At 41.3% G+C, this 27,242-nt stretch overlaps 2 protein-coding genes across 3 annotated transcripts; one reads left to right on the top strand and one right to left on the bottom strand.

Annotated features, from left to right (window-relative positions):
• Positions 1-85: 85 nt before the first annotated feature.
• abcg2b (ATP-binding cassette, sub-family G (WHITE), member 2b) lies at positions 86-26,219 on the bottom strand. 2 transcript variants are annotated; one of them, XM_050044965.1, is made up of 17 exons: positions 26,060-26,219; positions 21,751-21,874; positions 10,260-10,411; positions 8,515-8,574; positions 8,286-8,403; positions 8,037-8,192; positions 7,133-7,290; positions 6,780-6,931; positions 5,694-5,786; positions 5,199-5,350; positions 4,742-4,893; positions 3,744-3,833; positions 3,230-3,354; positions 2,046-2,200; positions 1,840-1,929; positions 1,656-1,708; positions 86-1,559 (listed from the first exon to the last, which is right to left on the bottom strand). In XM_050044965.1, the coding sequence occupies exons 3-17, from the start codon at positions 10,409-10,411 to the stop codon at positions 1,412-1,414; spliced, it is 1,854 nt and encodes a 617-aa protein (XP_049900922.1). In that variant the 5' UTR covers positions 21,751-21,874; positions 26,060-26,219; the 3' UTR covers positions 86-1,411. The 2 variants fall into 2 exon arrangements, with proteins under 2 accessions (XP_049900922.1, XP_049900923.1); XM_050044966.1 differs by lacking the exons at positions 21,751-21,874; positions 26,060-26,219 and having other exon boundaries at positions 10,260-12,012.
• Positions 12,204-16,691, top strand: hapstr1b (HUWE1 associated protein modifying stress responses b). Its single transcript, XM_050044970.1, has 4 exons — positions 12,204-12,607; positions 14,305-14,389; positions 14,519-14,790; positions 14,902-16,691. The coding sequence occupies exons 1-4, from the start codon at positions 12,412-12,414 to the stop codon at positions 15,138-15,140; spliced, it is 792 nt and encodes a 263-aa protein (XP_049900927.1). The 5' UTR covers positions 12,204-12,411; the 3' UTR covers positions 15,141-16,691.
• Positions 26,220-27,242: the final 1,023 nt, after the last annotated feature.

Consider the following 27,242-nt stretch of genomic DNA (forward strand, 5'->3'; position numbering starts at 1 on the left):
ATTTGAGTCACTAAACATTTTTATTCTGTTACTAACAAGGTGCAACGAATTATGTTTCTAACATGCTGACACATGAAACCACACGTTGATAAGATACACCTTTCTCACTTTATGAGTGTGCACTGTGCACAGGGAGGTTTTTTTTATAATCTGATTACATGAAATGCAATGTGAAAGACAACTCTTCCCTGACTGTGTTGCAGATACGATAGATAGGCACCTGCACCCGGCCGATCTACACTGTCTTGTTCTGGGTCTCCTGGGAGGGATAGGAAAACCTGGGTCAGCTTTCTAAACCACAGTATCCCTTCACACTTTGCTTCCCTATTGTGTAACTTAACATACATGTCAGTAAACCTGTATCAGTTCACATTAAAATGGTGGCCACGGTTAATCTCTTCAACCCCAGTGGCTGTCCAACTCATACTACGCAGCAACAGCTACGCAACATTCTTCAAACCCAAAATTTTATTTAAATTCAAGAGGAGATGTAAAACTTCCCCAAGATTCCAAATAAGATGAATTTCACAGGAACTTTTTGTAAAATAATGCACAATACATTGAAAATATTTTCTTTTAATGCAGTGGTGCAGAGTCTTGGGTTCGAGGATTTCACTTGGTGTAAATATATAGCCTCACTGCAACATGACACAGAATATATGTGACACCGTCAGACAGAGTGGAATAAGATGATTTTCAAACCTTTAAAACAAGTGTTCATTTGAATGCTTCTCCGTCATGTGTGAATCTTTTTCTCTGCCGTGTAATCGAGTTTTACAGCGTGACTTTACACCCATATCTCATGCTGATAAGTTATCAATATATTTTTGTAAAACTTGCATAAAGTTTGTAACAAAAAAGGTATATGGCACTCAAAATAAAATGGCATTTCCTTCACTGTTTCTCTGAGGCATTAATAAAAAAGGTAATAGCTTTAGGCACTGACTTATATATATATATATATTTTTTTTTTTTTTTAATTATTATTTTTTTTAACTTAAGTATTTCCTGTAATATATACTAAATTCTGTACATCTTTTCTTTACTGTGGCTAATGTTGTGTCAGTCACTGTAAGAAGCTTTGTATGGACTTAGACGTCAGCTTGGCAGTTGCTGTACATTCCCTCGTGCACAGACCAAGTGTGCTTAGTGGCAGCTTATCCACCTGGGAGTCAAATGTTACAACACGTGTGTTTGTTTATCAGTGAGAGCGTGAGTGAGTGAAGGATGGAGAGAGGTTGAATGTGTGATGTTCAACTAATATGTTGATTTTAAATAATAATTTAAATCTTATTTTCCCCCCAAATGATGGTATGTGTTTCATTTAAGGTCTGTTGAATAAATAAGATGAAAGATAAAGACACAGTACACGGTTGCATGGTTGATGGATACATAAGCAGATGGACGGGCATCATTTCCAGCGGTTGATTCGTCGCAGCTGTACGTACGCCAGGAACATGCAGACCAATATGATTCCCAGCAGAGCCACCTGGTTCTGCCAGAAGCCCCACACAGAATAGTCGATGTCCTGTCCTTTCAGGAACAGCTCCCCTGGGATACTGCAGCACAGACAAGAGAGGCTCAGTGTGTGTACGTGTATGTGTGTGTGTGTAATTGTGTTTTAAGGAGTGGCTGTGTTATCGCTCCGCACTCACATGGTGGTGTTGCTGTAGAAGAGCTGTCCCTTAAACTCGTTGATGAATGCAGCCTGAGAGGGACAAAGAGATGCGCTGAAAAACTTCCTCGCTACAGATAAACACTGATAAAATTCAACCCCGGTGAACTCATTCTCACAGCCACGCCCCTCTGCTCTCGCTTTGCCTGTTTTCCATATCTTACATTCAGTCCGTATCTGAAGATACTGATCCATTTCAGCCAGGAGAGCCAGCTCAGCATGGCATTGAGATTGACAAGATAACCACCAAAGACCTAAAGAGAGGGAATAATACGCTTGTGAAAAATATAATTCTACTATATATTTTCAAGAGTGCACATTATGATCTCAGTCATGTATATTTTATGTGTGTGTCTTCTCGGCGTCTCACCATCATAAAGACGAAGGGCAGAGCAATGAGGATGTTAGCCATGGCAAATGAAGATACGCTGGCAGAAACAAGGAAGGCCAGACCGACTCCTGCCAGACTGACCAGAGACATGGTCAGGGAGAAACACATGAAGGCCTCAAAGGCAGGCTTCAGTCCTAAAAAAGTGGTGGATACATGTAAGCAGGAAGACAGACATGACAATGAGAATGTACATTTTAATAAAATCCAGAGAATGGCTTTTAGCAGGTTCCCCCTGGTGGGGTCAGACATGGCTGAAAGGTCAAATGAAAGGTTCCAGACAAAAAGAGATCACCAGTAGGAGCATAAATTAGGAGGACGTACAGAACTGGAGTCAGGCAGCTTCCTGTCATCTAGATTTTATTCCTTAAAACTTGAATGCCCTTGGGATGAAGCCGAACCAATGCAGAGAAAATCCTGGACTTTTGCTGCTTTCTAGGGCTGTACTGAATGCCCTTTCATTACGTTCGAAGCCTCTACTGAGGATTTCTATTGAAGCTTTAATTGTCTGTTATCATATTTTATGAGGTCATCACCCTAACAAAATACCCTTGAAGAAAACCCTCAATTTTAATAAAGTGATTCGCTGGATTAAATTAGTTGGATGTGATGCTAACAAGCAAACATCAGATGTCCTAACCTGCTCTATATGTCAGTGAACACGCTAAGCAACATGTAACTTGCTTTTTGCCGCTGTTAGATTGCTGCTAGGCCGCCACCTGCAGCAAATGAATCTTCTGCTCGCACAGCCCAGCTTATTTTTAGCATGGGAGCTAACCAGCTAATGGGGACAGCAAATAATATCACTGCTGTTTCACGTTATCACCACCAACTGGGAGAAAACCACAGCTACCTAACATGCTTACTGGAGTCTGATCTATCGCAGCAGGGCCTGTGCTAGTAAGTGTCATTCCCAGTAGGACCTCCCGTGTGTAAGGCTACAAATGTCTGCTATGGGCTCCCTCTGTAGTCATGTCTCACCCCATCTGCAACTGTGCAGAAACAGTAGGTTTAAACAGAATGAAAAGACATGCAAAAAAAGAAGCTGTGCAGCACTCGAATATTCATTTACAATTTATTACAATGCAATCTCTCCTCATATGCATTATACAATATGGTATGCATTCTTGGTGTGTACAGTACATGCTTGGATATGTGAGACTTACCCATCATATAGTAGGCGATGGCTGAAAATACAAAGATGGGGATGATGCGATTGGGAATGAGATCAGCGAAGATCTTGGACAGGAAGTAGACAGAGGTGCGGTAATAGCCACTGGAGTTCTCGTGACTGCGACAAAAAATGAGCAAAGGCTATCAAGAGACATGTAAATACTGTGCCACAGTTAAAAAAACATGGGATTATAAAAGATTTATAGGATTCACTGACAATCTATAAGTACTTAGAAACAAAACTATATGGCCTGTTAAAGATTTATATCTTCTGTAGGAACCAGTGGGCTTGGGGCCGAGTGCCGCAGACAGAAAAGGGAAGCCAGACAATACTTTAAGTAGTACTAAGACATAGCTGTTGTTTGTTGTACAATAATAAACATGTAGAGTAACATCAGCCTTATCCTTTAAATAGCCTTAAAAAGAGAAGTGATCCACATAGATGCATCTGGGCATTGAACCTGCACTTCAATGTGCTTACACACACAGCCTTTATCTTTCACTCACATGAAGATCGCCCTTTCGTTTATAAAGAGCTCCACAGCAGAGAGATTCCCAAACACCATGTTGATGATAAGGAAGAAGAACGCTCCGCTCCTGTCGTCCAGAGAGAGAGAGAAAGAGAGAGAGGTATTTGATTATCAGTTCATCTGATGGAAAGTTAAGAAGAAAATGTCACCCTGACGTGGGTTTTATCCCCACAAAGGAACAAGTATAACAGCAGATTCAGGTAAGACTACTGTGAAATGTTGTCACTTGCTGAATACAAATTACATGACACTAGGGCTGCCACTAACGATTATTTTCATTATCAACTAATCTGTCGATTATTTCTTCGATTAGTCGACTAATCATTTCATCGAAAAATGTGTTAAAATGTTGAAAAATGTCGGTCTGTCTCGCCCAAACCCCAAAATTACGTCATCTAATGTCTTGTTTCGTACTCACGCCAAAGGGTTTTAGTTCACTGTCACTGGAGAGTGTGTAAAACTGCCAATATCTGAACGTAAAAAGCTGCAGTAAGAGTATTTTGGGGTACTTTTATAGTACTTTTCTATGAAAAATGACTCAAACCGATTAGTCGACTACTAAAATAGTCACCGATTATTTTAATAGTCGATTAGTCATCGATTAGTCGACTAATCATGGCAGCCCTACATGACACCTTGGCTTCTTATATGGCTCATATGGTATAGCTTCTTATATCACTAATTTAGTATATTTTAAATTGAATTCAGCTTTCATACCCCAGTGCTACATACTGTTTTTTTTCTTTTTACATTTTTATCATTTTTGCATTGACAGCCTAAGCAATTATTTTTGTATTCAAACAACAAAGAAAAACCTTTGATATTATGTTCTATTTTCATGAAGTAATGTTGTATTTTGGTGGGCTGAGGAAAGGTGACACAGTTATGACAGGAGTGTGCAGAGGTGAAAATAGAGCAGACACACTGTGCTGAAAACTAGGTTGGCTGTTATGCTGTCTGTTACACATACTGTACCTGTTCTGTAGAGCCTCGGGCAGTGTTAAGGGCATTTGGTAATAAATGAGTCCCACCAGAATTGCAAAGAAGATGTTGAGAGCCAACTGGGCATAAGAGGTCTGAGGGTTCCTCAGACTGTTCAGCACTGTCCTGCCACACACCACACGCATCTGTCTCACACATACACACACACACACACACAGGCACACAGAAGTTATATTTTATGGGTATGATGACAGTTATAAACAGGGTTCATTCAGCGGGCAGCCAAGCACACTATCTTTCCAGCTGGCTGGCACAGTCACTGAACTCTGCTATGCAACATAGATTCGATTCAATTTTGGGTAATCACTAAATGAATCACAACTGAGATTTTAATTGCCTCAAATGGATAATTATCTCATATAGTTTAAATGAGAGAAACATGTTTTGTCCAATATCTTTGATGTGCTTCTAAATTGTGGAGTTCACTAACCTGATAGAGGAAAGAGGTAGCATAGTCGACTGGTTCCTCTTCACCTTTGAGCCCTTCAGCAGCGCTCTGGTTTACATGGTTCAACTCCTCAAGCACATCCTGGCACAGCTGCGACTGTCGGTACTTGGTTGCCAGTGGGTTATAACACTCTACTGTAGAAAAACAGAGAAGCCGTTACACATCGGCATGTTGTAGATAAGGACAGCAAAATAAACATAATTAAAATAACAACAACCCTTCTTCCAGGAGTTATGCTAAGCTAAGCTAATCAACTCTAGGTTCTGGCTTCATACTCTTTGTACAGACAGGAAATCGATCTAATTCTAAAAGAAAACAAGTAGGTTTTTTTTAGCCATCTAGTTTTTCAATCATCTAGATAACTGATTTTAGCCCAATCTGACTTTGTTACGCAGACGTGTTCTTACCCACAAATTACCAAAAAAAACATGCTTAGAGCATCTGTTGGTGCGATATAATGAAACTGTGTGTGTGTACCTGCAGTGGGTGATGTAAATGTTGATTTCGCCTCTCCATTTGTGATGTCCATGAAGAAATCAGCAGGGTTGTCAAAGGACTCAATTTGGTAGCCTGTACCAAAACACACATAAAAATACATGATACAACATGTGCAACACTGTGATGAGTGCCTCTATAAATGCAAACATTATCCCGACAGGGTATTAAATAATTTAAATAAAACAGTAGTTCACCATCTAGACAACCAGGTTTTTTTTCGTTTTATATGGCAGTAGCAGAATATAATGTATGAATATTTAAATATAGAACACGCACCACGACATCAGAGGCAATAGAATAACTTACCCTTTTCTTTATAAGGATTCATCATATTATATTCAGACATATTCCCAGTCAAGATCCTACACCTTTGAGATTGAGTTTATTAGCATTCATGCTCAATTAACAACTGAACAGAAGCAGAACTTAAATGAATACAAATAGAAATATATCTATGCATGACGGTACATCATATATTTAAACTGTAAATTCTCAAATAGTAAATGGGGCCTTTACTTACCTCAACTGCAGATGGTACCAGGCTTTTATTTGAAGCAAGCTTATATTAGAGAGAGGCCGTTTTAAATTCATTCTATTTGACTCTACCTCTGTCTTTTTTGATGCGTTTCCATTTCCTTTGTTAAATTTTTGTTACTGCATTACTCAGCACTTTCTGTATCTGTTTAAGATTAAAGCCCCCTTTAGTGAAAAGAATCCATTCATTTCTTTATAAAGCTTTTATTAAATATTTGCATGGATCATATTGTTGAATTTATATAGGTAATGGACATGTGCATTATTCTTAGTTAACGTGCATTTTTTTTTTGGTGTCTCGGGCACCAGGAGTTTATCCACCTTTGTTTTCCCCCATTGCCTGTATTTGTTTGTGGTGACCATGCCCCCGGCCATTATTTGAGAAAATACAGTAAAACCATACATATCTATCTATAACTATGTACAAACATGCAGCCATACATTCATACTTGTGCATACCTATGAAGAAATACAACCATACATTACTACACATTCCTACCTTGCATAGTAAACACACAAACACACTCATACCAAGGTTTGTGAAGTATTCCAGTGTATGATCTGCCGCTCCTGCGTACACCACCTCCCCTTTATGCATCAGAGTCAGATGGTCAAACTGTCTGAAGATGGAGTAGCGTGGCTGGTGGATGGAGAAGATCACAGTCTTACCTCTTCTGGAGAGCCTTAACACACATATGGAAATTTGTTTTTATCCATACTGGTAGAGAAAACACAAACACGGCAGTGTATGGTGAAGATGCAGCGGATTTGTGGGGCATCAGTATTAAAGCGTTGTCATCTTCAGCAGCAGTATGCTTTAGTATCTTATGTATATATGTAGCATGTGTTGCCTGATGTGAGATAATTTAGAAATGATGTTGTACTTGTGCAGTAGATTGATGATACAGTTTGCAGTGTTAGAGTCCAGTCCAGTGGTCGGTTCATCCAGAAACAGCAGAGAGGGAGAGGTGATGAGCTCCATCCCGATGCTACACCTCTTCCTTTCACCTCCAGATACACCACGCAGAAACTCTGTCCCTATCTGCACACACACACAAAACACTTAAGTGCTGAGATTAACAGCAAGGCTGAAAAACAGTAAATACTCCTGGTAACAGGGGCATAGATTTCGTTTCAGCAGCGGGAAGGAGCACAAATTAAACGGAGGGTTGGGGGTCCTCTGCCAGCAAATTTTGAGCATCAAACACTGAATTTAGACTGATTTTTTTTATTTTGAACTTTTGTAAAAGTGGAAGACCTCTGCAACTTACTTGTTTTTATTTGGGTGGAGGGGTGTAAATGTCCTAAATATTGAGGGAGACATCCCCCCTGCACCCCCCCCGAAATCTATGTAACTTGTTTTTAAACATGTAGGCTTTAAGCTGTTTTGACGTCAGTAGTTTTACTTTTGAATACTGTAAGTCACTTTTCATTGACTTTGCTACAGTTGAAATATAGTACACCATTACAGAGTACAAGTAAAGGCATGGCACCCATAAATATGAGACAATGGACACCTACAGAGCTGCTCAAGGTTCACCAATGAAGATCTGTGCACTTTAATTTGAACACTGGTCTCTCCTATGGGTAGTCATAAAAAAAAGTAATGTAGATACATTTTCTTGCAAAAACACTTTTAGATGAACTACTTGTTCATTTGCTCCTGCTTATACTTAAGTAAGATATTCGGAAAGTTAAAACCTTCAAGGTTGAGTAAATACTCCTCCAGCACTGCAGTACACTGAGCGATGTGCAGCTATTATGCAGTTTGTGTATGTAACACTGTACCTTAGTGTCTGCACAGTCTGTAAGGCCCAGGTCTTGTATGATGGCATCTACTCTGCTGTTTTTGTCCACGGTGGTGTATTCCCGAGGGTTGAGACGCAGGTTGGCACTGAACAGGAGGTTCTCCCTCACAGACAGAGTGCCCATCAGGATATCATCCTAGAGGCACATGGGTGATGAAGGCACAAACAACTCAGAGAATTCCAAATTATAGTAACGTCAAAAAGCGTTTGTATGTTTGTGTATGTGTACCTGGACCACATAGGCAGAGCTGAGCCTGAGCTCAGACGTGACGACTTTGCCATCCACCATCACTATTCCTTCCTTCAGTCCAGCAGGGTCTTTTCTTCCTGCGATCACATCCAGGAGTCTGACAGTAAGAGAAACAATATTCATGTGGGTGTGTGTGTGTGTGTGTGTGTGTGTGTGTGTGTGTGTGTGTGTGTGTGACACAGTGCCTGTGTGTTTGCATGTTTCTTACGATGTTTTGCCACTTCCGGTGGCGCCCATGATGGCATTCATCCCAGGTCTCATGATGCCACTGCAACAAACAACCAGCACATCAACAATCTAGAATGAATTCTGTCCAATTACCATGATATATTGTAGCTTTAAAAGCCAAAGATAAACCTTCAAAGGTCCAGTGTGTAGGATTCGGGGGATATATTGGCAGAAATGGAATATAATATAAAAAGTATTTTCTATTGTAGTGTATAATCACCTGAAAATGACAATTGTTTTTTTTTGTCCCCTTAGAATGAGCCGTTTATATCTGCACAGGGAGCAGGTCCGAACCCACTGAGTGCACCATGTTGCACTGCCATGTTGTACAGTAGCCCAGAACAGACAAACCAAACACTGACTCTGGATAGGGACATTTGCGTTTTTGTGTTGACCACTGTAGTTAGCAACCCCTCTGCAACAAGCAGCATAAGAGAAACACTGATTTGTAATGTAAAATTGATTTATTTAGTGTTTTACCCAGTTTAAATTCCTAGGTCTGTTTGTTTTTGAGAAGAAGAGACCTCTGTGGATAATTCAGCTCCCAGTAAAAACTTTCTGAATGTCTGGATCTTAAGTTATGAGAGAAAAAGGGTGAGCACACATTAGCAGGCGCTCGTCTTCAACATGCCGAGCCGCATTTTAATGTAAAACTGCTTTTTTCAGTTATTGCCGGGTTTCATAAGCTGGTCCGTTTGTTTTGGAGAGGAAGAGACTTCTGTGGATAATTTAGCTCCCAATAAAACCTCCTGAACAATGAACACTGACGGAATTCAAACGGGGAGAAGTTTCAGCTGGTTGCAATCTGCAATCCTCACCACTAGATGCCACTAAAGCCCCCTAAATCTTAGACACTGGACCTTGAAAGTGCAACATTCTCATGTTAAAGATTTACATTCATAAGTCAGGCAATTACGGGTTACATTTAAAAATGATTACATACAACTGTCCGACACCTGATAGTATTTTTTCATGAAACCATGCTGGCATCATTGTTTAAATATTTCTATAATATTTCCACTTCAGTATTACCATATGGTAATCCAGACACAGATTATCTTTCACTACTCATTAGATTCAGGCCACCACATCCTTCCATGTGCATGAGTGGATGACAGTATAATTCATAAAAACATCTTCATTGTCCAGTTTTGACATTTTGCAGTGGAACAGGAAGTACAGTAGCATCGAGCAAGTACTACTGAAATTGAAATTTCTGTAATCTGTAATATTCGGGGCCTTTTGAATGTCATTCATGCTTTGATTACTTTAATTCAACTCATTGTATGTTGCCTAAAAGGCTCTGGCCAAAAGCTCTGATGACAATAGCATGAAAATACAGATGTATAATGTAAATGCATCCCATTTGACCATCTTATACCAGGACATGTTTGACTTTGTTTGTTCTGGATTTTCTTTTTTGTCTAAGCTTTCCTCAATAATACACAAATAAACAGACTGACGAAGTTCCTATAAAATGTGTTGAATGATATACAGGTTCAATAAAATGAGCAACAAACACACAATCTCATAAAATACTTACTGTCTGATGTATAGCAACCATGGTGCATACGATATTAAGGAAGAAGCACCTGGAGTGTTGCCTCATACATGTAGCATGCTAACATACAGTCAGCACCAATTGATAATGCAGTCATTACATATAGTGCCGTGGGAAGGTGTGTGTATACACGTACACACTCACAGGTAACTATCATGCCCTACCTTACATCGTTGAGGATGTGTTTTTCAGCACCTCCCTTGCGGCAGAACCTCGTCTCGTGAACACAGTAGTGCAAGTTGCTAAATGTGACAGTTGGCCCTCGTTCCTGGAAATACTCTTCAACATTGCAAACAACCTTCTCCCCCTGAGACATCTTTAAAAAAAACAGTAGAATTTGCAGCAAGAAGAGGAGTCAGAAATAGAGATTCAAAGAGAGAGGGGTACAGTCCGACGCAGAGACCAGTGCAGTCAGACAGAGAGAAAGACAGAGGGAAAGGTGAGCAAGCATGTAATCAGTGAGTTACTGTAATAAATGTAGCTGATCTTTGGACTCCTCTTTAATCCTCAGCCCCTAGAATTGTGGTTGTTGTCAAACTGACATGACATTGAACTTTCCTCCTCAACATCTCGGACCAACTGTAACTGCACCCAAGAAGCACCACAAGCTATGTGATAAAAAGTGATGATAAGGGATGACCCTTTACACGGTGTATAGTGTTATCCATCTCCTGACAATATCTGTTAATCTGCTTTCAGGATCATGGGGGACCATGAGGGGCATTCATGTTTGGTGATAAGGCCCTGCCCTCAGTCAGCATAATTCCTCCCAAAGGTGTTGGATGGGGTTGAGGTCAAGGCTTTCTGCAGGCCAGTCAAGTTTTTACACACCAGACTAGGAAAAACATTTTAATTATGGGCTTGGTTTTGTCAGGTTGAAGGAAGTCACCGAAATGTTGCAACAGAATTGAAATCACATGCCCTGTATTATTAAGATTGTCCTTAGAGCACTATTTAACTTCTGAAAGAAGAAATAATACACTGTTAATATTACTCTTACAAATGAAAAGTTGCATTAATAAGTCATCTCTGCTCAGAGGTTTGGCTCCCACAGCCTTAATTAGTCTGCTATGATCAGCAGCTTATGGTGGCTAATTTTAAGTAACAGAATAATGGATGTTACTGAATCATTTACTATCTTGATTGCTCTTTATTAGTTCAGATACTGTAGTAGCTCTTTGTTTAAAAAAAACCCCATTTGAATTGTTTCTTTTTTCCCATACTTACTGTAGGAACAGTAACTTTTGTATTTATTGTTAATGCAACCGAATCACCAAGACATATTGCTTGTATGTATGTTTTTTCTGATTTCTGTGGGTTGTCATTATCCTACAATTGTCACTTGCCCCCAGTAGCAAGTTTAACAGCCTTAAACTGAAACTAAGTTTAAGTTTTAAGTTTTATTTACTTTATTAATCCCCCTGAGGGGAAATTCAACGTTTTCACTCTTGCTTGTCAATTACACACAGGTCTGAAAGACACACACATGCACAAACAGGACCTATACATGCACAAAGTGGAGAGACCTCGGGGTGAGGGGGCTGCCCTTTGGTCGGGCGCCCCGGGCGGTTGGGGGGTTCGGTTGGGGGGGTTCGGCACCTCGGCAGTGCCCAGGAGGTGAACTGGCACCTCTCCAGCCACCAGTCCACGCTCCATATTTGGTCCGGACGGGGACTCGAACAGGTGACCCTCCGGTTCCCAACCCAAGTCCCTATGGACTGAGCTACTGCCGCCCCAAACTATAGGTTGCTTTAACAATGAAAAGCAGCCTCAGACCAAAAGCACAAAGTAAGTATGCAGTGTAAACAGGACAGGGGTGTCCTTATACTTTCAACTGCATATCCTAGTGGTCCGCATTTCCATGGCCAGGCTGCCCCCTGCTGGGCAGAATGCTGTATGGCAGGCTACAAAGAATCTCCTGGGTGGGATCAACTTTGTTTTTCTCTGACCTTTTCTCTTTTTTTGTCGTTGTCCAATCAGGCTTCGTGTTCAGCACCAAGAACCGCCTACAGAAATCTCTGCAGCCTATCACAATTCTAGTACAGCGATATGGGCGTGGTCAGTTCCAGAAATTCTTAGGTGTTGTCATCGTGCTCTGTAGTTTCGTGTTTTACACTGGGCGTACGGGCGGATTTAAACATATGCACAATGCTACTTTAACAACGACTGTTTTTCTTCGTTTCTGAAGATTGTTAGGGTTGTTCTGATAGAATACAGAAAATAGAAAAGACAGTTTAGTTTCTCCGGAAACCAACCGATTCTATATTCCACTCGAAGGCTAGCTGCTAAGCTACTAGCTGACGCCTAACATTAGCTATGGAGGAGAAGAAGGAGGAGGGAGAAGCGGAGATCCAAGAGCACGGCCCCGAACACTGGTTCTCAAAATGGGAACGGCAGTGTCTAGCAGAGGCCGAAAGGGATGATCCAAACGAGGAGGAGACGGAACAAAGCCAACAGAAACTGTGGCACCTCTTTCAGAACTCAGCCACCGCGGTAGCGCAGCTCTACAAAGGTCTGTACCAACGATACCTAAGTTCAAGTCAAGCTAGCTAACTGCCAGAGCTAACGCTAATGAAAGCTAATCCTGCTTGCGGAGAGAGACACAAAGGGCACCGGCTAGGCTAACAGTGTTAGCTATTCGCAGCTGTTTCTCCACATCTAGGTTTGTTTTCGTGGTTGTTGGGTGACACCAGAATGCGTATTCTTTTAATTGTTAACAAAATCGATATGGTTCTCCCGTCGATATCGTGACCCTGTTTCGTTGTTAGCCGAGGGAAGCTAACGCTAACCCAGTGTTAACGCTAGCAGCTGCTAACAGCCGGTCACCGTGTCAGAGTGTGGGACAACAGGGCTGAGTCTCGCGCACAGTGGCCTGAGTTGTCAGAGGTCCACCAGAGCCCAGTGTATTTACAAGTGCTCGAGTTAAGTGGTTCTCAAACCACCGGCTAACTCGGCGGTGTGTGTATTCACTGTTTAAGCACATTTATTCGCACAATGTTTGGGCACAACATGGCTCACACTAAAATGTTTTGTCCACCCGTTAACAGTTACCTAGCTCGTCAAAATGGCGATACACAGGGAGGAGTTTGCCGACTGAAAACAACTCGTTTGTTGATAGTCTAACGCTGCGATAGTTAATTGTCGCAGTGGTGTGGAGTATTTTGATAAGTAACGGCACGATGACATTTTATTCCAACACACAGTCCTATGGCCTTTTTCTGACGACTGCATTGTTTCAAATACAATATCAAGAACAAAATGGCGATGGATTAAAGTAAACATTTTTTTGTTAAAGTCTCGTTCTGCCCTGCAGAGTGCTTTGAACATAACGATGATATCGTGTTGCTCGGAAATAACTTGGGTTCCTGTCAGCTTCTGCTATTAGCACATACTGAAACGGGAAATAAACGTAGGCCTCCATTTAAATCGTCTATATTTAAAATGGTGACATCATGGTTGGTTAGATTTGACCAGCAAGTTATTTGCTGGGTGTAAAATGAATGTTCAAGATGACCTTGTTCACCAAACTGCCAGAGAGGCTCTTGACTACTTGTCAAGTGCAGTCATTATCCTCCACTTAGTCTAGAAATGCTGCTTGGCAAAATGCTTCTGCTTCCAGGCTCCCCCCACTGTATGTTCAGACTGAAACACAGCTGCAGCTTCATAAAAGTTAATACCAGTGAGTCATTTGTAAAGGAAACCCTATGGACAGCTCCTGCAGAATATAGATGTAAGGATTTGCTGTCAAAATTTAAATCATCAGAGTTATGATTGGGAGTGGAGAACTGTGTAGGCAGTGAGATTTTGATCTTGTGTTTTTGTTGCAAGCCCAATCCTTAGCTGGGATGTTTTATATGTCTTTGTATATGCTGTTTTTTCTTTAACACTATGCTTTGTCTGTGCAACACTCTCCATAAGACCATCGAAATTGTTTGTTTTTAGGTATAGAAAGGGTATAATGAGACCTTGGAAGGCAGCCATTAGACTAAAACTTTAGTTTGAAAATGCTCGCTTCCGATAATACCATCACTGTTAGTTTCCTCTTTTGGTATACACACATACAATTGTATTTTCTGAAAGTAAAAGCTTGAACACCTCTGTTGAGGAGAGCTTGAGAAAAGGATTGTGAGGTATATGTAGCAACAATGACACCAGTCTGTCATTGGAAAGTTATGACAACCTGACTCACAATTTGAATTTAATTTACAGACCGAGTGTGTCAGCAGCAGGGCCTCTCCCTCTGGGTGCCCTTCCAGAATGCAGCCACAGCTGTCACTAACCTGTATAAAGGCAAGTAACTCTGACTACTACCTATCTTGTGGATCACTGTCTATTTTTGTTGCAGGAAGTACTGTATGTAAATAAGATTGGTGTAGATGAACTTTGTTTGTAAAACCATTTGTCCTTGTGTATCATCAGAGAGTATGGAGGCCCGCCAACGGAGCTATGACCTGGGCATTCACTTAGGCCACCAGCGCAGGAATAAGGATGTGATTGCATGGGTTAAGAAGCGCAGAAGAACTATCAGGCGCGAGGACCTTATCAGCTTCCTGTGTGGCAAAGTTCCACCTCCACGGACAGCACGCGCCCCGCCAAGAGTTGCTATGGTGTCTGCAAGCCGACCAGCACCCCCAGAGACAGGCAGCTCTGTGGAGACTGACCTGCAGCCTTTCAGAGAGGCCATAGCACTGCATGGTAGGTCAAGGCGCCATGTTCAGCAGAAAGCTGTTGCGTTATAATAATGAGACGCTTAAGTTAATATAGTTTTCTGTGGCTTAATTCCTTTTTTTTTCTTTTTAATTTCAGGCCTTAGTGGTGCCATGGCAAGCATTTCTGTGCGTTCTGGTCCTCCCGGTTCCCCAACTCATCCTGCCCAGTCCCTCAGTCGTCGTAGGAATGGTCTTCATGATGTGGACCTCAACACCTTCATCGCTGAGGAGATGGCGCTCCATTTGGATTCCACAGCCAATCGTAAACGAGGCCCTGCCCCCTGTAGTGATGTCATCACAGACTCACCTACTCATAAACGTAACAGGATGCTCTGAACTTTTCCTACACCACTAATCCCTCCTCTGTCCTCTCCTTGGTGGCCGACTGGACAGATGATGAGGACTGATGCCTTGGCCAACCATCGAAATCTTCCTCCTTTTCATCTTAGTTGCAATGCTACAAATAAAAAAACGTAACTATTACCAATCCACGCATTTATCCCCGTCTTCATTTATCTTTCACCCCTCTCTGTTGTCTCACAAATCCTCTTCATAGTGTTCTGTTTCCCCCCCCCCCAGAAAATGTTCTTTGTTGCCCCCAGTAGATCTGATAGAGAAGCGAGCACACATCACACTTGAAATCCTTAACTTACAGAATGTTGCGTTGAGACATTGTTTATTTGGCCGGGCTCCTTTGTGCTTCACATCCGATAATCAGATGAAACGAGCTGATTCCCTACTGTTTGCAGACCTCTTCCCCTCATTCCTCAAGCATACTTCCTCCTCCTCCTTTGAGGAGTGCTGGCCAAACCAGACTGGACTGAAACCCGGGCTCCTCGGGAGGCTGAACCACCTCCTCGCTGTGTGGCTCGACTCAAAATGCTTGTCAGCGTGTGTATCTCATTCTGCTGCTGCTCTGTGTGTTTGCGTATCTGACAGCAGAACTGCCACTTACTGTGTTGTACTTGTCTTTGCCTTTGAGAAAGCTGCTACAGTATCTCTGGTTGTTGTGCAACAGTGAGTGTGGGTGTGCGTGTGTGTGAGTGTCTGTATGTGTGCTTGTGGATGCGGGGTTCTAGCAAATCCAGCACCCACTTGACCGAATTATTTCCTACTTAAATTCATCCTATTCTTTTTTTCTTTAGTTGCTCTTTGCAGCCCAAATCCAGGGTTTTATCACAAAGCAGGTCAGTCCAATTTACACAGACAATGGTGACTATCATTACTGTCAGAGTGAGCTGACACTTAAAGTAGTGGGGTGACAAGAGACAAGCAAGAGGCATTTTCAACAAAGATTTGTAAAGTACCCATGCCCTGCATTCTTATTTGCAATTTTCCGATCACACTGTTGCTCCTAGGTATTGTCATGTTTACAAATAATCCAAATATACACTGTTTCCCTGACACATCAGAATACATTTGACCGAGTACTGGATCTTGCATATTTGCATTAAGAGCAGTAGAGTGTTTCAAAGCTTGTATTTTACCTACTTTGTTTACATTTGGCCCTTTGATGAGAACATTATCTGGTGCATAATTATTATTTTGCCTCTTGTATTTAAAAGAGTCGCAACACTTTCACTTGTGATTTCAGCTTTAAACCTAGAAAATTACAGGGGGCAGCTGCCTGTGAACTAGCTGGGGCCGACGGCTGTGAGATTTTACTTTGCTTAGCCAACTCATGGACTATTGTGTGTGATGGTTCAGCAAGGCTTGGGACACTTGTTTTGCCAATTTCACACACTGCTTTGTGATACAATCTTGTGTAATGTGTGTAAATAACATGTAGGTGCTGTTATATGTGGTACATATTGTAAAAAGAAGTGCAAATCCATTGGGATGTCCATGTACAATAACTATTCTGACATTAAAGAAAATACAAGCGTTTGTCTTTTGAGTTTTCTACCAGTTGGATTTGGTGTTTTACTGACTCTTTGCACCATCTGCTTGGCCAGGTCTTATTTCAGTTGAGGATAATCTTACCTCTCAAACGTGAAATTTCTGAGTTACCTCGGGCCAGTCTCGTAAAGGGATAAAAAAAGGTGCAATGAAGTGGAAAAACCTGAGAGTTTCAGCTATTATCTATCACAGTGCCTGTTCAGTTAACAAATGCTGATCCTTTAATCATCTCTTTGTCTCTTTGAAAAGACTTGATAGTTATTATGTCATCAGTCGCCAAGGGCAGAAGAAGAAAAGCTCTACTGAGAGGTGGGCACAGTGGTTGTATATCTCAGTTTGTTATTCTAACTGCTCTATTGCAGAGTTCTGTGAAAGCAGGTTGTCAACAAACTTCAAACAAATCTTGAGATCATTGTGCAGTTCAACCTTGTGACCACACGGGGGTGATGCAGACTACTTTGTCCTGCTTTCCCTTTTCCCTCTGAAAGGAAGCTTGTGCTGCCACATTCGCTGACCTGAAATGCCATGTTTATGGACGGATAGCAAAATGATTTAACATGCAAACACAATTTTGATCAGTACTGTTCCGTTTTAACAATGTGCTGCAAACTTATTTTAATAACACAAAAGGAAGCAATTAAAGAAAATATCTTAGTGTAAAAGAGCCAGTTACAATAAATATGGGCTGCCAAGATAATTCAATTATAATTACAAAATCATGAACAAAAATACGGCATTTCAGGTGTCATTTGGGGTGGCTTGGAGTAGTTGCAGTTACACTGATAAAACTAGAGGTTGTTGTGTACCTTCTAGGGTATTGACATCTTTTAACACTAAAATAATGAGATTAGGACAGACCTGGAGCAACACGGATACCAAGACAGTTTGAAAGCATGTCACCTCCGCCAAGAAGGCTGTGCTCTTAGTCCTGTTTGTGCGTGTCTTAGTGAGAAGACGTTTAAAAGTACATAACAGAGCCCAGAGGAAACTTTTTGTATAAGGTTAACACCCAAACCATCCAAACTACAAGGCCCTTGAAGGAAAATTATTGTCTTTATCCACACCTATCTGTCCAAGTAGGCCACAACAGTTTCCACCTACACAGATATTCTCACACTTATTTTTTAACACTCCTACAAATTTCATCCAATCCTTACCAGATTTGGTGCATAAAGCCTACAGGACCACTATGCAAAAAGTTATTCCTTTGTTTTTTGATTCCGCATGCTGTTTTCCTGTGAAAGATGCCAAATTTTTGTTTGCTGGTCCTATTTAAATGTAGATGATGCACGATATGCACATCTCAACTTGCTGCATTCCTGCAAAATTCAATAGCATTTCACTTTAATGATGCGGGAACAGCAACATAATCATTTCCACTGGCCATTACTTAGCAGTTATGAGCCTGACTCACTTGAAATGCTGCACAATTTATCATTTTATTGAAGAATTGTCCAAAAATCAATGAGCTTGTCTGTATCCCATGGCAGATTTAAAAACGTTTTCAATATCAAAATAATACATTTAGAGCACTGTGCAATCTTGGTAGATGCATAAGTCATCTGAGGTGGGGAGGAGGACTGGACCTTGTTTCACTTAAACCTTCACAAGGCCTTCTTCAATATTCAAAAATAATATCTGTGTACTTGTTGTCTAGAGGAGGCAAAGTATAAAGAATTAAGATATTTTCATGTTTTATTGATATTGACAGAGAGACCTAAGAGGGGAGGTCATGCGGGAAAAGGCCCTGGGCCGGCCTTGTACCAGGCTGCTGCAGTAAGGACTCAGCCTTAGCGGTATGCACTCTACCCGGTGAGCTACCTGGAAACTCACACAAGGAATTTAAAATGTTACAGTCAACTTTAAACCTCAATATCTTAATGTAACATTAATACAGCCACCAATGTGCACAGAAAAAGTGAGACTGGGAATTGGGCACATGAACTGAGCACAGGGCATAGAAATAAAATATATATCCTAAGTGAGAATAAAGACCCTATGCTGCTTTTCCCCCAAAATTGAGACTACCCCCCTTCAGCTAGAATTAACCTGATAATACACTCCCCCTTTCCTGACCCCTCCTCGCCCTCAATTAACTTTCCTACAGTTCCTACAATAAGCCAAAAATGGTGTTTCCCCTTTTATAGCAGAAGTCTTTGCAGGTATTTGGTTCCATGTTTATCTCTGATCTGACAGCCGGTTTGGCTTCAGTGCCAGCACACACAACAGCACTTGGAAACGAAGCGCTGCTGTCTGTCTTCACTAAATCACTGCCAAAGAACCACCACACTTAAAAACAGTAACAGAGGAGGTGACACAGCCTGTGATGTGCTACAGGAACGCTACCAGGTCAACAGCACTTTTGGGTCAACTTTATGAGGCTCGTCCAAGTTGATGCCACTATTTGATCTCCTGATTCTTCCAGTCCGTCACTGCAGAGGAGGATAAAGATCTGCGCTGTCCTGTCCGCCACATCCAGCGAGAATATCTGGTCTTGCTTTCCTCTGCTAACACTGCACGGTTGTTTTTGTTTCATCATGTATCTGAAGGCTCTAAAGGCTGCCATTTGATGGAACCATGGAAGAGGAGCAGAGCTGACCGCAAGCTGTTTCACACTTCAAAAGAAGCACTGTGCGTGTGTGTGTATGTGTGTGTGTGTGTAAGAGAGAGAGAGAGATAGAGAGAGACATAACGAGAAGCAACAAGTGTCTGAATGTTCCAGAAAACCCCTCGAAGATGGCCATCTGGGCTGCGCTGCTATCAGCTCACACGCGCACTCATGAACACACACATATAGGTGTCTCCTAGGATGCCGTCTGGTCTGAAAGAGAGTTGGTGGTGTGTCTTGTGAACCATTACTGACACACACACACACACACACACATATACAAACGTCCATCCCGTCGTAGCAATTGTGTGTCTGTGTGGGCTTGACCATTAGGGATTCTTCAACGGCAGACAGCTGGCGATCAATGATGCACTAGTTATCCCTTGTGTGCATGTGCGGATGTGCGGCGACGTACACAGCATAAACACAATGGGTATTGTTAATTGCTGCACCAGCTTGCGCTAATTGATAGAGGAGAGCATGCTTATGCACTCACATACACACAAACACATTAGCACATGCACATAAACAGAAGCCAATCAGGCAGACTGAGAATGTGTCCCCAGAGAGATAGAGCAGCCGGAGAGCAGGGGTGGTGGTGGTGGGAGATGGAGAGGTGGTGGAGGAGACAGGGAAGGAGGAGAGGAGGAGGAAGAGAGGTTAAACACTCCCCAGAGACGGCTGCTAGTCAGAGCTCTTAGTTTTGTGCACATAGGCTACGGTAGGTGAGCGGTGCGTGGCGTGCATGAAAACACAAGGTCTGAGAGATTGTCTCCTATTTTTGGGTCTGCTGTGTTTTTGTGAATGTTCCTCCTCTTCAAAAGGAGACACCGCCAAACCCCCCCACACCACCACCACCACCACCACCTCCACCCGCCCCTCCTCTCCCTCCACCCTTTTCTCTCAAACATAAACATGCTTGCACACACACAGACACACACACCAGATCTTCAGAGCTCCCTGCGCACCAGCATGTCCCTGTCTTCCACAAATGCCATGAAAAAAAAAAAACCCACGAGCTGATCACCATAGCAACACGTTATATATCTTCCAGCAATATTTATCCAACCCAGAGAGGAGGGGTTGTGGTGGTGATGGTGGAGGTGGTGGTGGTGTGGGGGGTGGATGGAGAGGGGAGGCAGAGGTGGTGATGGTGTGTGTAAGTGTGTGAGTGAGTGTGTGTGTGTGTGTGTGTGTGTGTGAGTGAGTGAGTGAGGGAGGGTCGTGATGCAACTCCTCTAAAAATCAAACGGTCATTATAGAAGAGGGGGTTGCGGTTCAGGCAGGTGGCCACAGGGCGGCAGCAGCGTCCAGCGCAGCAGGACAGCAGCATCACAACGCATCATCACTTCAAGACCAGCGGCTTTCAGTCATGTGCCACGCAGAGCTTACAGGCTTCAGGTTTTCATCCCAACCAAATACTACAGCAGCTTATTTCCACTTTTTTATTAGAAGGTGTGCCGAAGAGTGAAATTGGCTTTTGTGGTTTGACTCTGCGTGCGTCTTCGTGGCACACGAGTGACGACCACTGGACTAGACAAGAGAGGTCCAGAAAAGAGGAAGCCGTTCCAGTGCGTCCTCAAAAGCGGCACCTACCAGTGGGATGCTGGGCACGCATTAAAGGATGGAGAAAATGATTGAAGAAGAGAAAAGAAAATGAATGGTGGGGCAGAAAGAGAGCAGGAATGATTGCAAGGTCCCCCTCCTCCCCAAGCATAAGGATTAGATGTTGTGCTGCTGGCTGCAGATGGGTTTGGGCTTGATTCTGTATGCGTGTGCACAGTGTGTAATGTGCCAGTGTGTGTGTGTGTGTGTGTGTGTGTGTGTTTGCTTGTGTGTGTGGGTTTATTTTTTGGGCTCAGGAAGCAGGTTAAGCAAGGAGGGGGGGAGGGAGGAGAGAAGAGAGAAGAAAAGGAGGGAGAGGGGAGTGAAGAGGAGGAGGATGAGAGGAGGGAACAGGATGAAAGGATGTAGGTGAGTCTAGGAGGAGAGGAGGCCTAAATCCTCACTGAGCTCCAGGGAGAGAGCAAGAAGAGACATGGGGAGACTAATGATGTGAGAAAAGGGGAAATGTAGAAAGACAGAGGAAAACAGGAAGAGACTGACAGTGTACGTGTGTGTGTGTGTGTGTGTGTGTGAGTGTGTGAGTGAGTGAGCGAGAGACATATAGACAGGAAGGGGGTTAAAAAAAGTGAAAGTGCAGCACAAGTCTCCTTGCTCACAGGTTTATATAGAAAAACCCAACAGGACCTGACAAGAGTCTGATAGGATCAGCTCCTCTACGCATTCACTCACTCACACACACCTACACACTTGCCCTCACACACACACTCACAGTCCCACTTGCCCTCTCTTCAGCACAGCTCCATTTTTTCCAATATTCTGTGCTTGAAGTGATATTTCGTTTTGGTACATTTCAAATTTTTCAGCAGGCTTTACCTGGTGTGACTTCGCGAGCCATTAGCCTTCGACAGTACCCGACCTGTGCTGTACCTCTGTGGGTCGATCGGTCAAATTCAGGCCCTCAGTGGACTCTCTTCACCATTATCTTAAAAAAGAGAGCCTGCAACACAGAAAATGTTGTTTTCAGCCCTGTGGTTTCAACCGTCACCTTGTTGTGCTCTACTCTTGGAGGTCAAGGACATGGAGATGTGTAGATGAAGCCAGTTGTTGGTGAGTGCTCGTATTTAGTATGAAATCATGATCATGACTATCACTTCTAGTAAGTAAATCAAAGACAAATGACAAAATTTTGACGACAGATTAATCATTGTGGTGTTGTGACTTTGTAATGTCCTTTGTATTTTATGTTATAAAATGAGAGTAAAGCTGTACTCTTTTGCATCATTGTCTTTATTCTAATTAATCTGACAGGGGGCAATTTTGCCTACATTGAATAGCCAACAGTAGAGAAATGACAGGAACTGTGGGTGTTGTGGCAAATGGTCAGTGCCCAAACCCCTAAATCGCCATGGCTTGTCATTTTAGATTATTGTAATTTTAGCATCTTTGGGGTTTTTGACTGTTGGTCAAACAAAACATGCTATTTGAAGACATCACTTTGGGCTCTGAGAACTGGAGATGGGCATTTTCTATTTTCCATTTTATAGACAAAATGACGAATCAAGTAATGGCGAAAACGTGAATGGCCCTCCCTAGAGCAAGTCTTTGGTTTGTCTGTTCTGGGCTACTGTGGAAACAACATGGCAATCTCTGTGGACGAAGACTTGCTCCGTATGTAGATATAAACTGCTCATTCTAAGGCAGTTGTTCTCAAATGGTATGCCAATCCAGGTGTGATGCCAACCCAGGTGTGCCGTGGGACTTTGTGATAACTACACATTATTATTGCAATATTCAACTGAGCTAATAGAAAAAGTTATGAATGAATTTTTAATTGACTGTATCAGTATGTAGTGTGCACCCATTTCCTAATAAAGAGGCAAACTCTAGCTAAAAAATGTAATTAAAATAAATGAAATTAAAAAAAAAAACCTTCACGGGGAACCTATTTGTCGCTGTGCGTGAGTCGGAATTTTAATTACAGGTGTGCCTTGAGATTTCGGCTTGCCCTTTGGTGTGCCTTGGGCACAAAAAAAATTGAAAACCACTGCTCTAGGGTAACGAAAACACAACGATTCTTAGATTCAGATGATTATAAACTAATGAGAAACACACTTGAATTGTTATATTCCATTATATAATTATATTCCATTTCAGCCAATAAAGACTCTTAAATCCTACACCCTGGACCTTTAATGCTGCTATCTGCCATGAGAGAGGACTTTGCTTGTAGCGGTGTAACTACACAGAATTTTACTCTGCAGTTCCTCTAAGCTCTACGGTGCTTTTTAGATTCTTTTAGACCCTGGTTTTACAGCTCACAGCTTTACTGTTTCTATTCAGTCTCACTGCTCTCATCAACCTCTTGCACAACACGCAGCTATTTTCAGCCAAAGAGCTCCACTGTGCTCTACCAGCACAGCACCAAACAGACAAAATCAAGGAAGAGCTGGTGATCACAGTGAAGAATTTTGCAGCTACAACAGGAGGTGGTGGAGACCAAAACAGAGCTAGACAGAAATTCTGTAACATGGCTTCAAGCTACAGGGATCAGTATGCACAAAACGGCTTGTTGTTCAAAAGTACTATCTGTGGTCCACCACGCAGTATTGGTTAATTAAGCAAGATGTTCACCTCATGATGGCAGGACTATCATACTTTGTAGATATGCACCAAGTAGGAAATACGCATGTGTTTTCATAAACATTTAGTAAACAAGCAAACCAACGGTTGTCTAACAGCAGATATTTCCTGATAGGTAGCAGACAAGTCGATGGTGATGGCCTCTACTGTCAGGAGCAGTGAAAAGCTGAATACTTTGTCCTCTGAAAGATGAAACTGTTGCCTTTGTCTCATTTGTATGGGAGTTTTTATTTTATAACCCATGTGACCCAGCTGTTCTGAATAGTCAAAGGTGAAAATCCTGAGAAAGTGGAGATGTGACAATTATTTAAATACAGGGATAAGTTCGTTTTTGTTCGCTCATTTACCACAACTTCGCATGGTGTTAATTTGCCAGTGTTGTGTTTCTGGCTTGCTCTGCTGTCCCCAAGTTTCCTAAAGTTTTTCTTAAATTATGGCAGCAACTGAAGAAACTGCTGAGTGAGGCTGTCCAGTTGAGAGAGGGGGTCTTTTAAACTTGTTTGAGATGAAGAGAATTCAACATAAAGGTGTGCGCTGAAAAGATCTAGTGCAGGAGGAGCTTATTGACGTGTGTCAGGAAGTACAAGAAATCCCTCTGGTGACTCAGGATGAGGAGGCAGATCGTTGACCTGCCTGTGCTCAGCAGGTATAGAGACACACTGATCTTGAGTGTGATTACTGCCTGAAGGTGGGAGGATATTTTTCAGGAACTCTTAAACCTGCTAGACGTATAATTTGGGAGGTAGTGCTCAAAGATTCAAAAGGGTCTGAGTCCATTTCTTCAGTGGAGGTCAGTTAGAAAGCTTGTTAGTGGAAAGGGCATAATTTTCATTTCAGCTCTGGGGGAGAGATCTACTGGGAACTGCTCAAACCACTACAATTATATTCTTCAACAACGAGCGCACTATGCTCTTAATGGAATACTATTCATGTGCGTAATAAACTGCATATTCTCTATGTCTGGCACTTAATGTGACATACTGACCTGAACAGTGAACTGAGGAGGGGAGGAGCACTTTAATTGTGAGGAAAGTGCAACTTTCTTGCCATTTCTATGCTGCATTCACTTAAATGCAGATGATCAGTGGTGGAGGAAGTATTAAGATCTTTTAGTGAAGTAAAAGTAGCAATACTACAGTGAAAAATACATTTATACCTAAAGTACAAAAAATCATGATGCAGTATGGCACATTTCAGGCTCATATCATATTGCTGGATTATCTTGATGCATTCATGTGTACATCGCAGCAGTTGGCAAGAGTAGAGCTAATCCTACATGCTCTCTATACTGCTAGGTAGCTTCACCTATAATAATGAATCATAATTTTTAGTTCATTTATATTATATTTAATAGTCTAAATTTGCAAATAAACTAGTGACTAAAGCATTCAAATAAAAAGGTAGTGGAGTAAAAACTATATAATTTGTATAATACGTAGTAGCATATAATGGAAATACCGTAAAACTTCAATTAATAGCCTGGGCTATTATTTGCTTAAATCACTGAAATCAACAGGCCTATATTTGGGACAGGCCTTTAATTCCTTTCACACAAAACTGTTGCTCAGCAAAGATGGGATCAACATTCCCCAATCAAATTGTTTATTTAAACCAGTATGAAGATTACTTGTATAAAAATGAAGCTTTAATTAATATATTGATTATGAATCATTCATTTGATCTAACTCGGACAGACAGAGCATCAAAGACAGAGTGAGTTACGGCACTCAAGGAATATGGCAACCAGCATACTGACACAACACCACTTTATCCTGTTAAAACAATACTCTCAACGTGGATGAATTTTTATGAAAGCATCCCAGGCGCCCTTTAAATATTTAATATTTAAATATTTAGATTTAGATTGTATATACAATATAAATCAGTTAAGAAATTGTGGTGAATTGTGAGGGAGTAAGCTATCTGGCATTATAATTTAGATGAAAGAACCCCTCCTTTACCAGCTGCAACATTAAAGTGATGTACACATTATAGTACAGTGATATATTTATCATTCCAAAATGGACCATTCTTGTATAATGAGCACTTTTACCTCTGGTGCTTCAATTATATTTTGATGCTAATAATTTTTAGACTTTAACTTCTGTAAGATTTGAAAAGCAGTTCTGTCACTTACAGTATTTTTGCACAGTGGTATTGCTACTTTTACTTTAGTGAAACATCTGAGTACTTTTACCTCTAGACATCAGTTTGTAACACAACAACAGACCATGGATAAAAGTTCTTTAGCGAGACAGCACTGCCCTCTACTGGCTGAGAAGATCCATGCAGGATATTATTACTGGGGGCTGCTGAGCTACATTAGCTGACCTCCAAACAGCCGTTTGGTAACATTACAGTAATCATCAGCAGAACTGCAAACCAACACGCAGAAAACCTAGATATAATGACATCAACGTTACTTCGGGTTTTCAAGCTGCTAAGTTAGCCACACCGAGAGCCGAGAGCTCTATTAGCTTAGCTAAAGTAAATAGCTAAGCTAACGGTTAGCAAGCTAACGGTTAACGTTATAACAACTCACTTGACGGACTTCACGCCAGATGGCAGCTGTCGCAGTTAGATGTGTATAAATCTTAAATATTGAGAAGATATTATTTATCCGATGGATGGATCCGATGGTGAACTTCAGACTGCTGCAGGAGAAACAAGTCGGGTTCAGTTGTAACTGGTCATAAGTCCAGGTGAAAGTTAGCCAGAGTTCAGAGGGATATTAGGGGAAAATGTCCTGGAGATAAAGTCACCGCTAGAGGGAGCCATTTTCACATTAAAGATCGAGATAAAGTAGCAAATAAATAAATAAAATTAAACCTAAAAACATAGCTAAAATAGAAATAAAGATAACAAAAATAAATAAATAAAAATAAAGACAAAGGTTAGCCTTTACTAATCCCCAGAGTAGAAATTCAGTTGTTGCAGCAGCACAAGGACATAAATAAGTGCAGATAAATAAAGTAAAAATTACAAGTATATGAAACTAAAATTAGAAGTAAAAATAGAAATTATACAAGAGCAAGTACAGACAAATTTACAGGGTAAACGTGATTAATAGAAGCAGAGTCAACTTTAGTGCAGAATATGCAAACAGCGTACACTAGACTAATATATGTTAAGATTAATGATACTTAGTGTTGGTCTGTATTACCATAGAAATATAATAGAAATATAGTATATAATGTAATATAACATTATAACACTTTAGCAGCATAGTCTAATATAGTACAGTATAAAATAGTATGGGTTATAAGAAGATGAAATTTAGTAGAATAGTATAACACAATATATAGAACAACAACATAGATTATAAAATATAATATAGTATGGTGAAATAATATATTATACATAAATATAGTATAATACATATAATAATGTCTATATAGCCTAAATTAGTCCAACAGAGAGCCAGTGGAGAGGGATAGTCATGTGAGTGCCAGACACTTTGACACAGCAGCAGTGGACATCTGGACATAAAATGCCATCTTAAATAAATATATAAATGTTTGCAATTCATCAGGGAATAATTCACAGAATAGTTCAGCATCATGGCAAAAAGTTAAAATATCTCACTCTGAACAATCAATCAATCAATCAATCAATCAATCAATCAATCAATTGCTTTATTTGTCCCCAACAATGCCATCTACCCTTACTGTTGGTGATAAGCTGTGTTGGCCTCTCCTAATTTTACTGTCCTGCTCTCTTCCACT

The sequence above is a fragment of the Epinephelus moara genome, chromosome 5 (genome assembly GCF_006386435.1).
Source record: "Epinephelus moara isolate mb chromosome 5, YSFRI_EMoa_1.0, whole genome shotgun sequence".
NCBI classification, from domain to species: Eukaryota; Metazoa; Chordata; class Actinopteri; order Perciformes; family Serranidae; genus Epinephelus; species Epinephelus moara.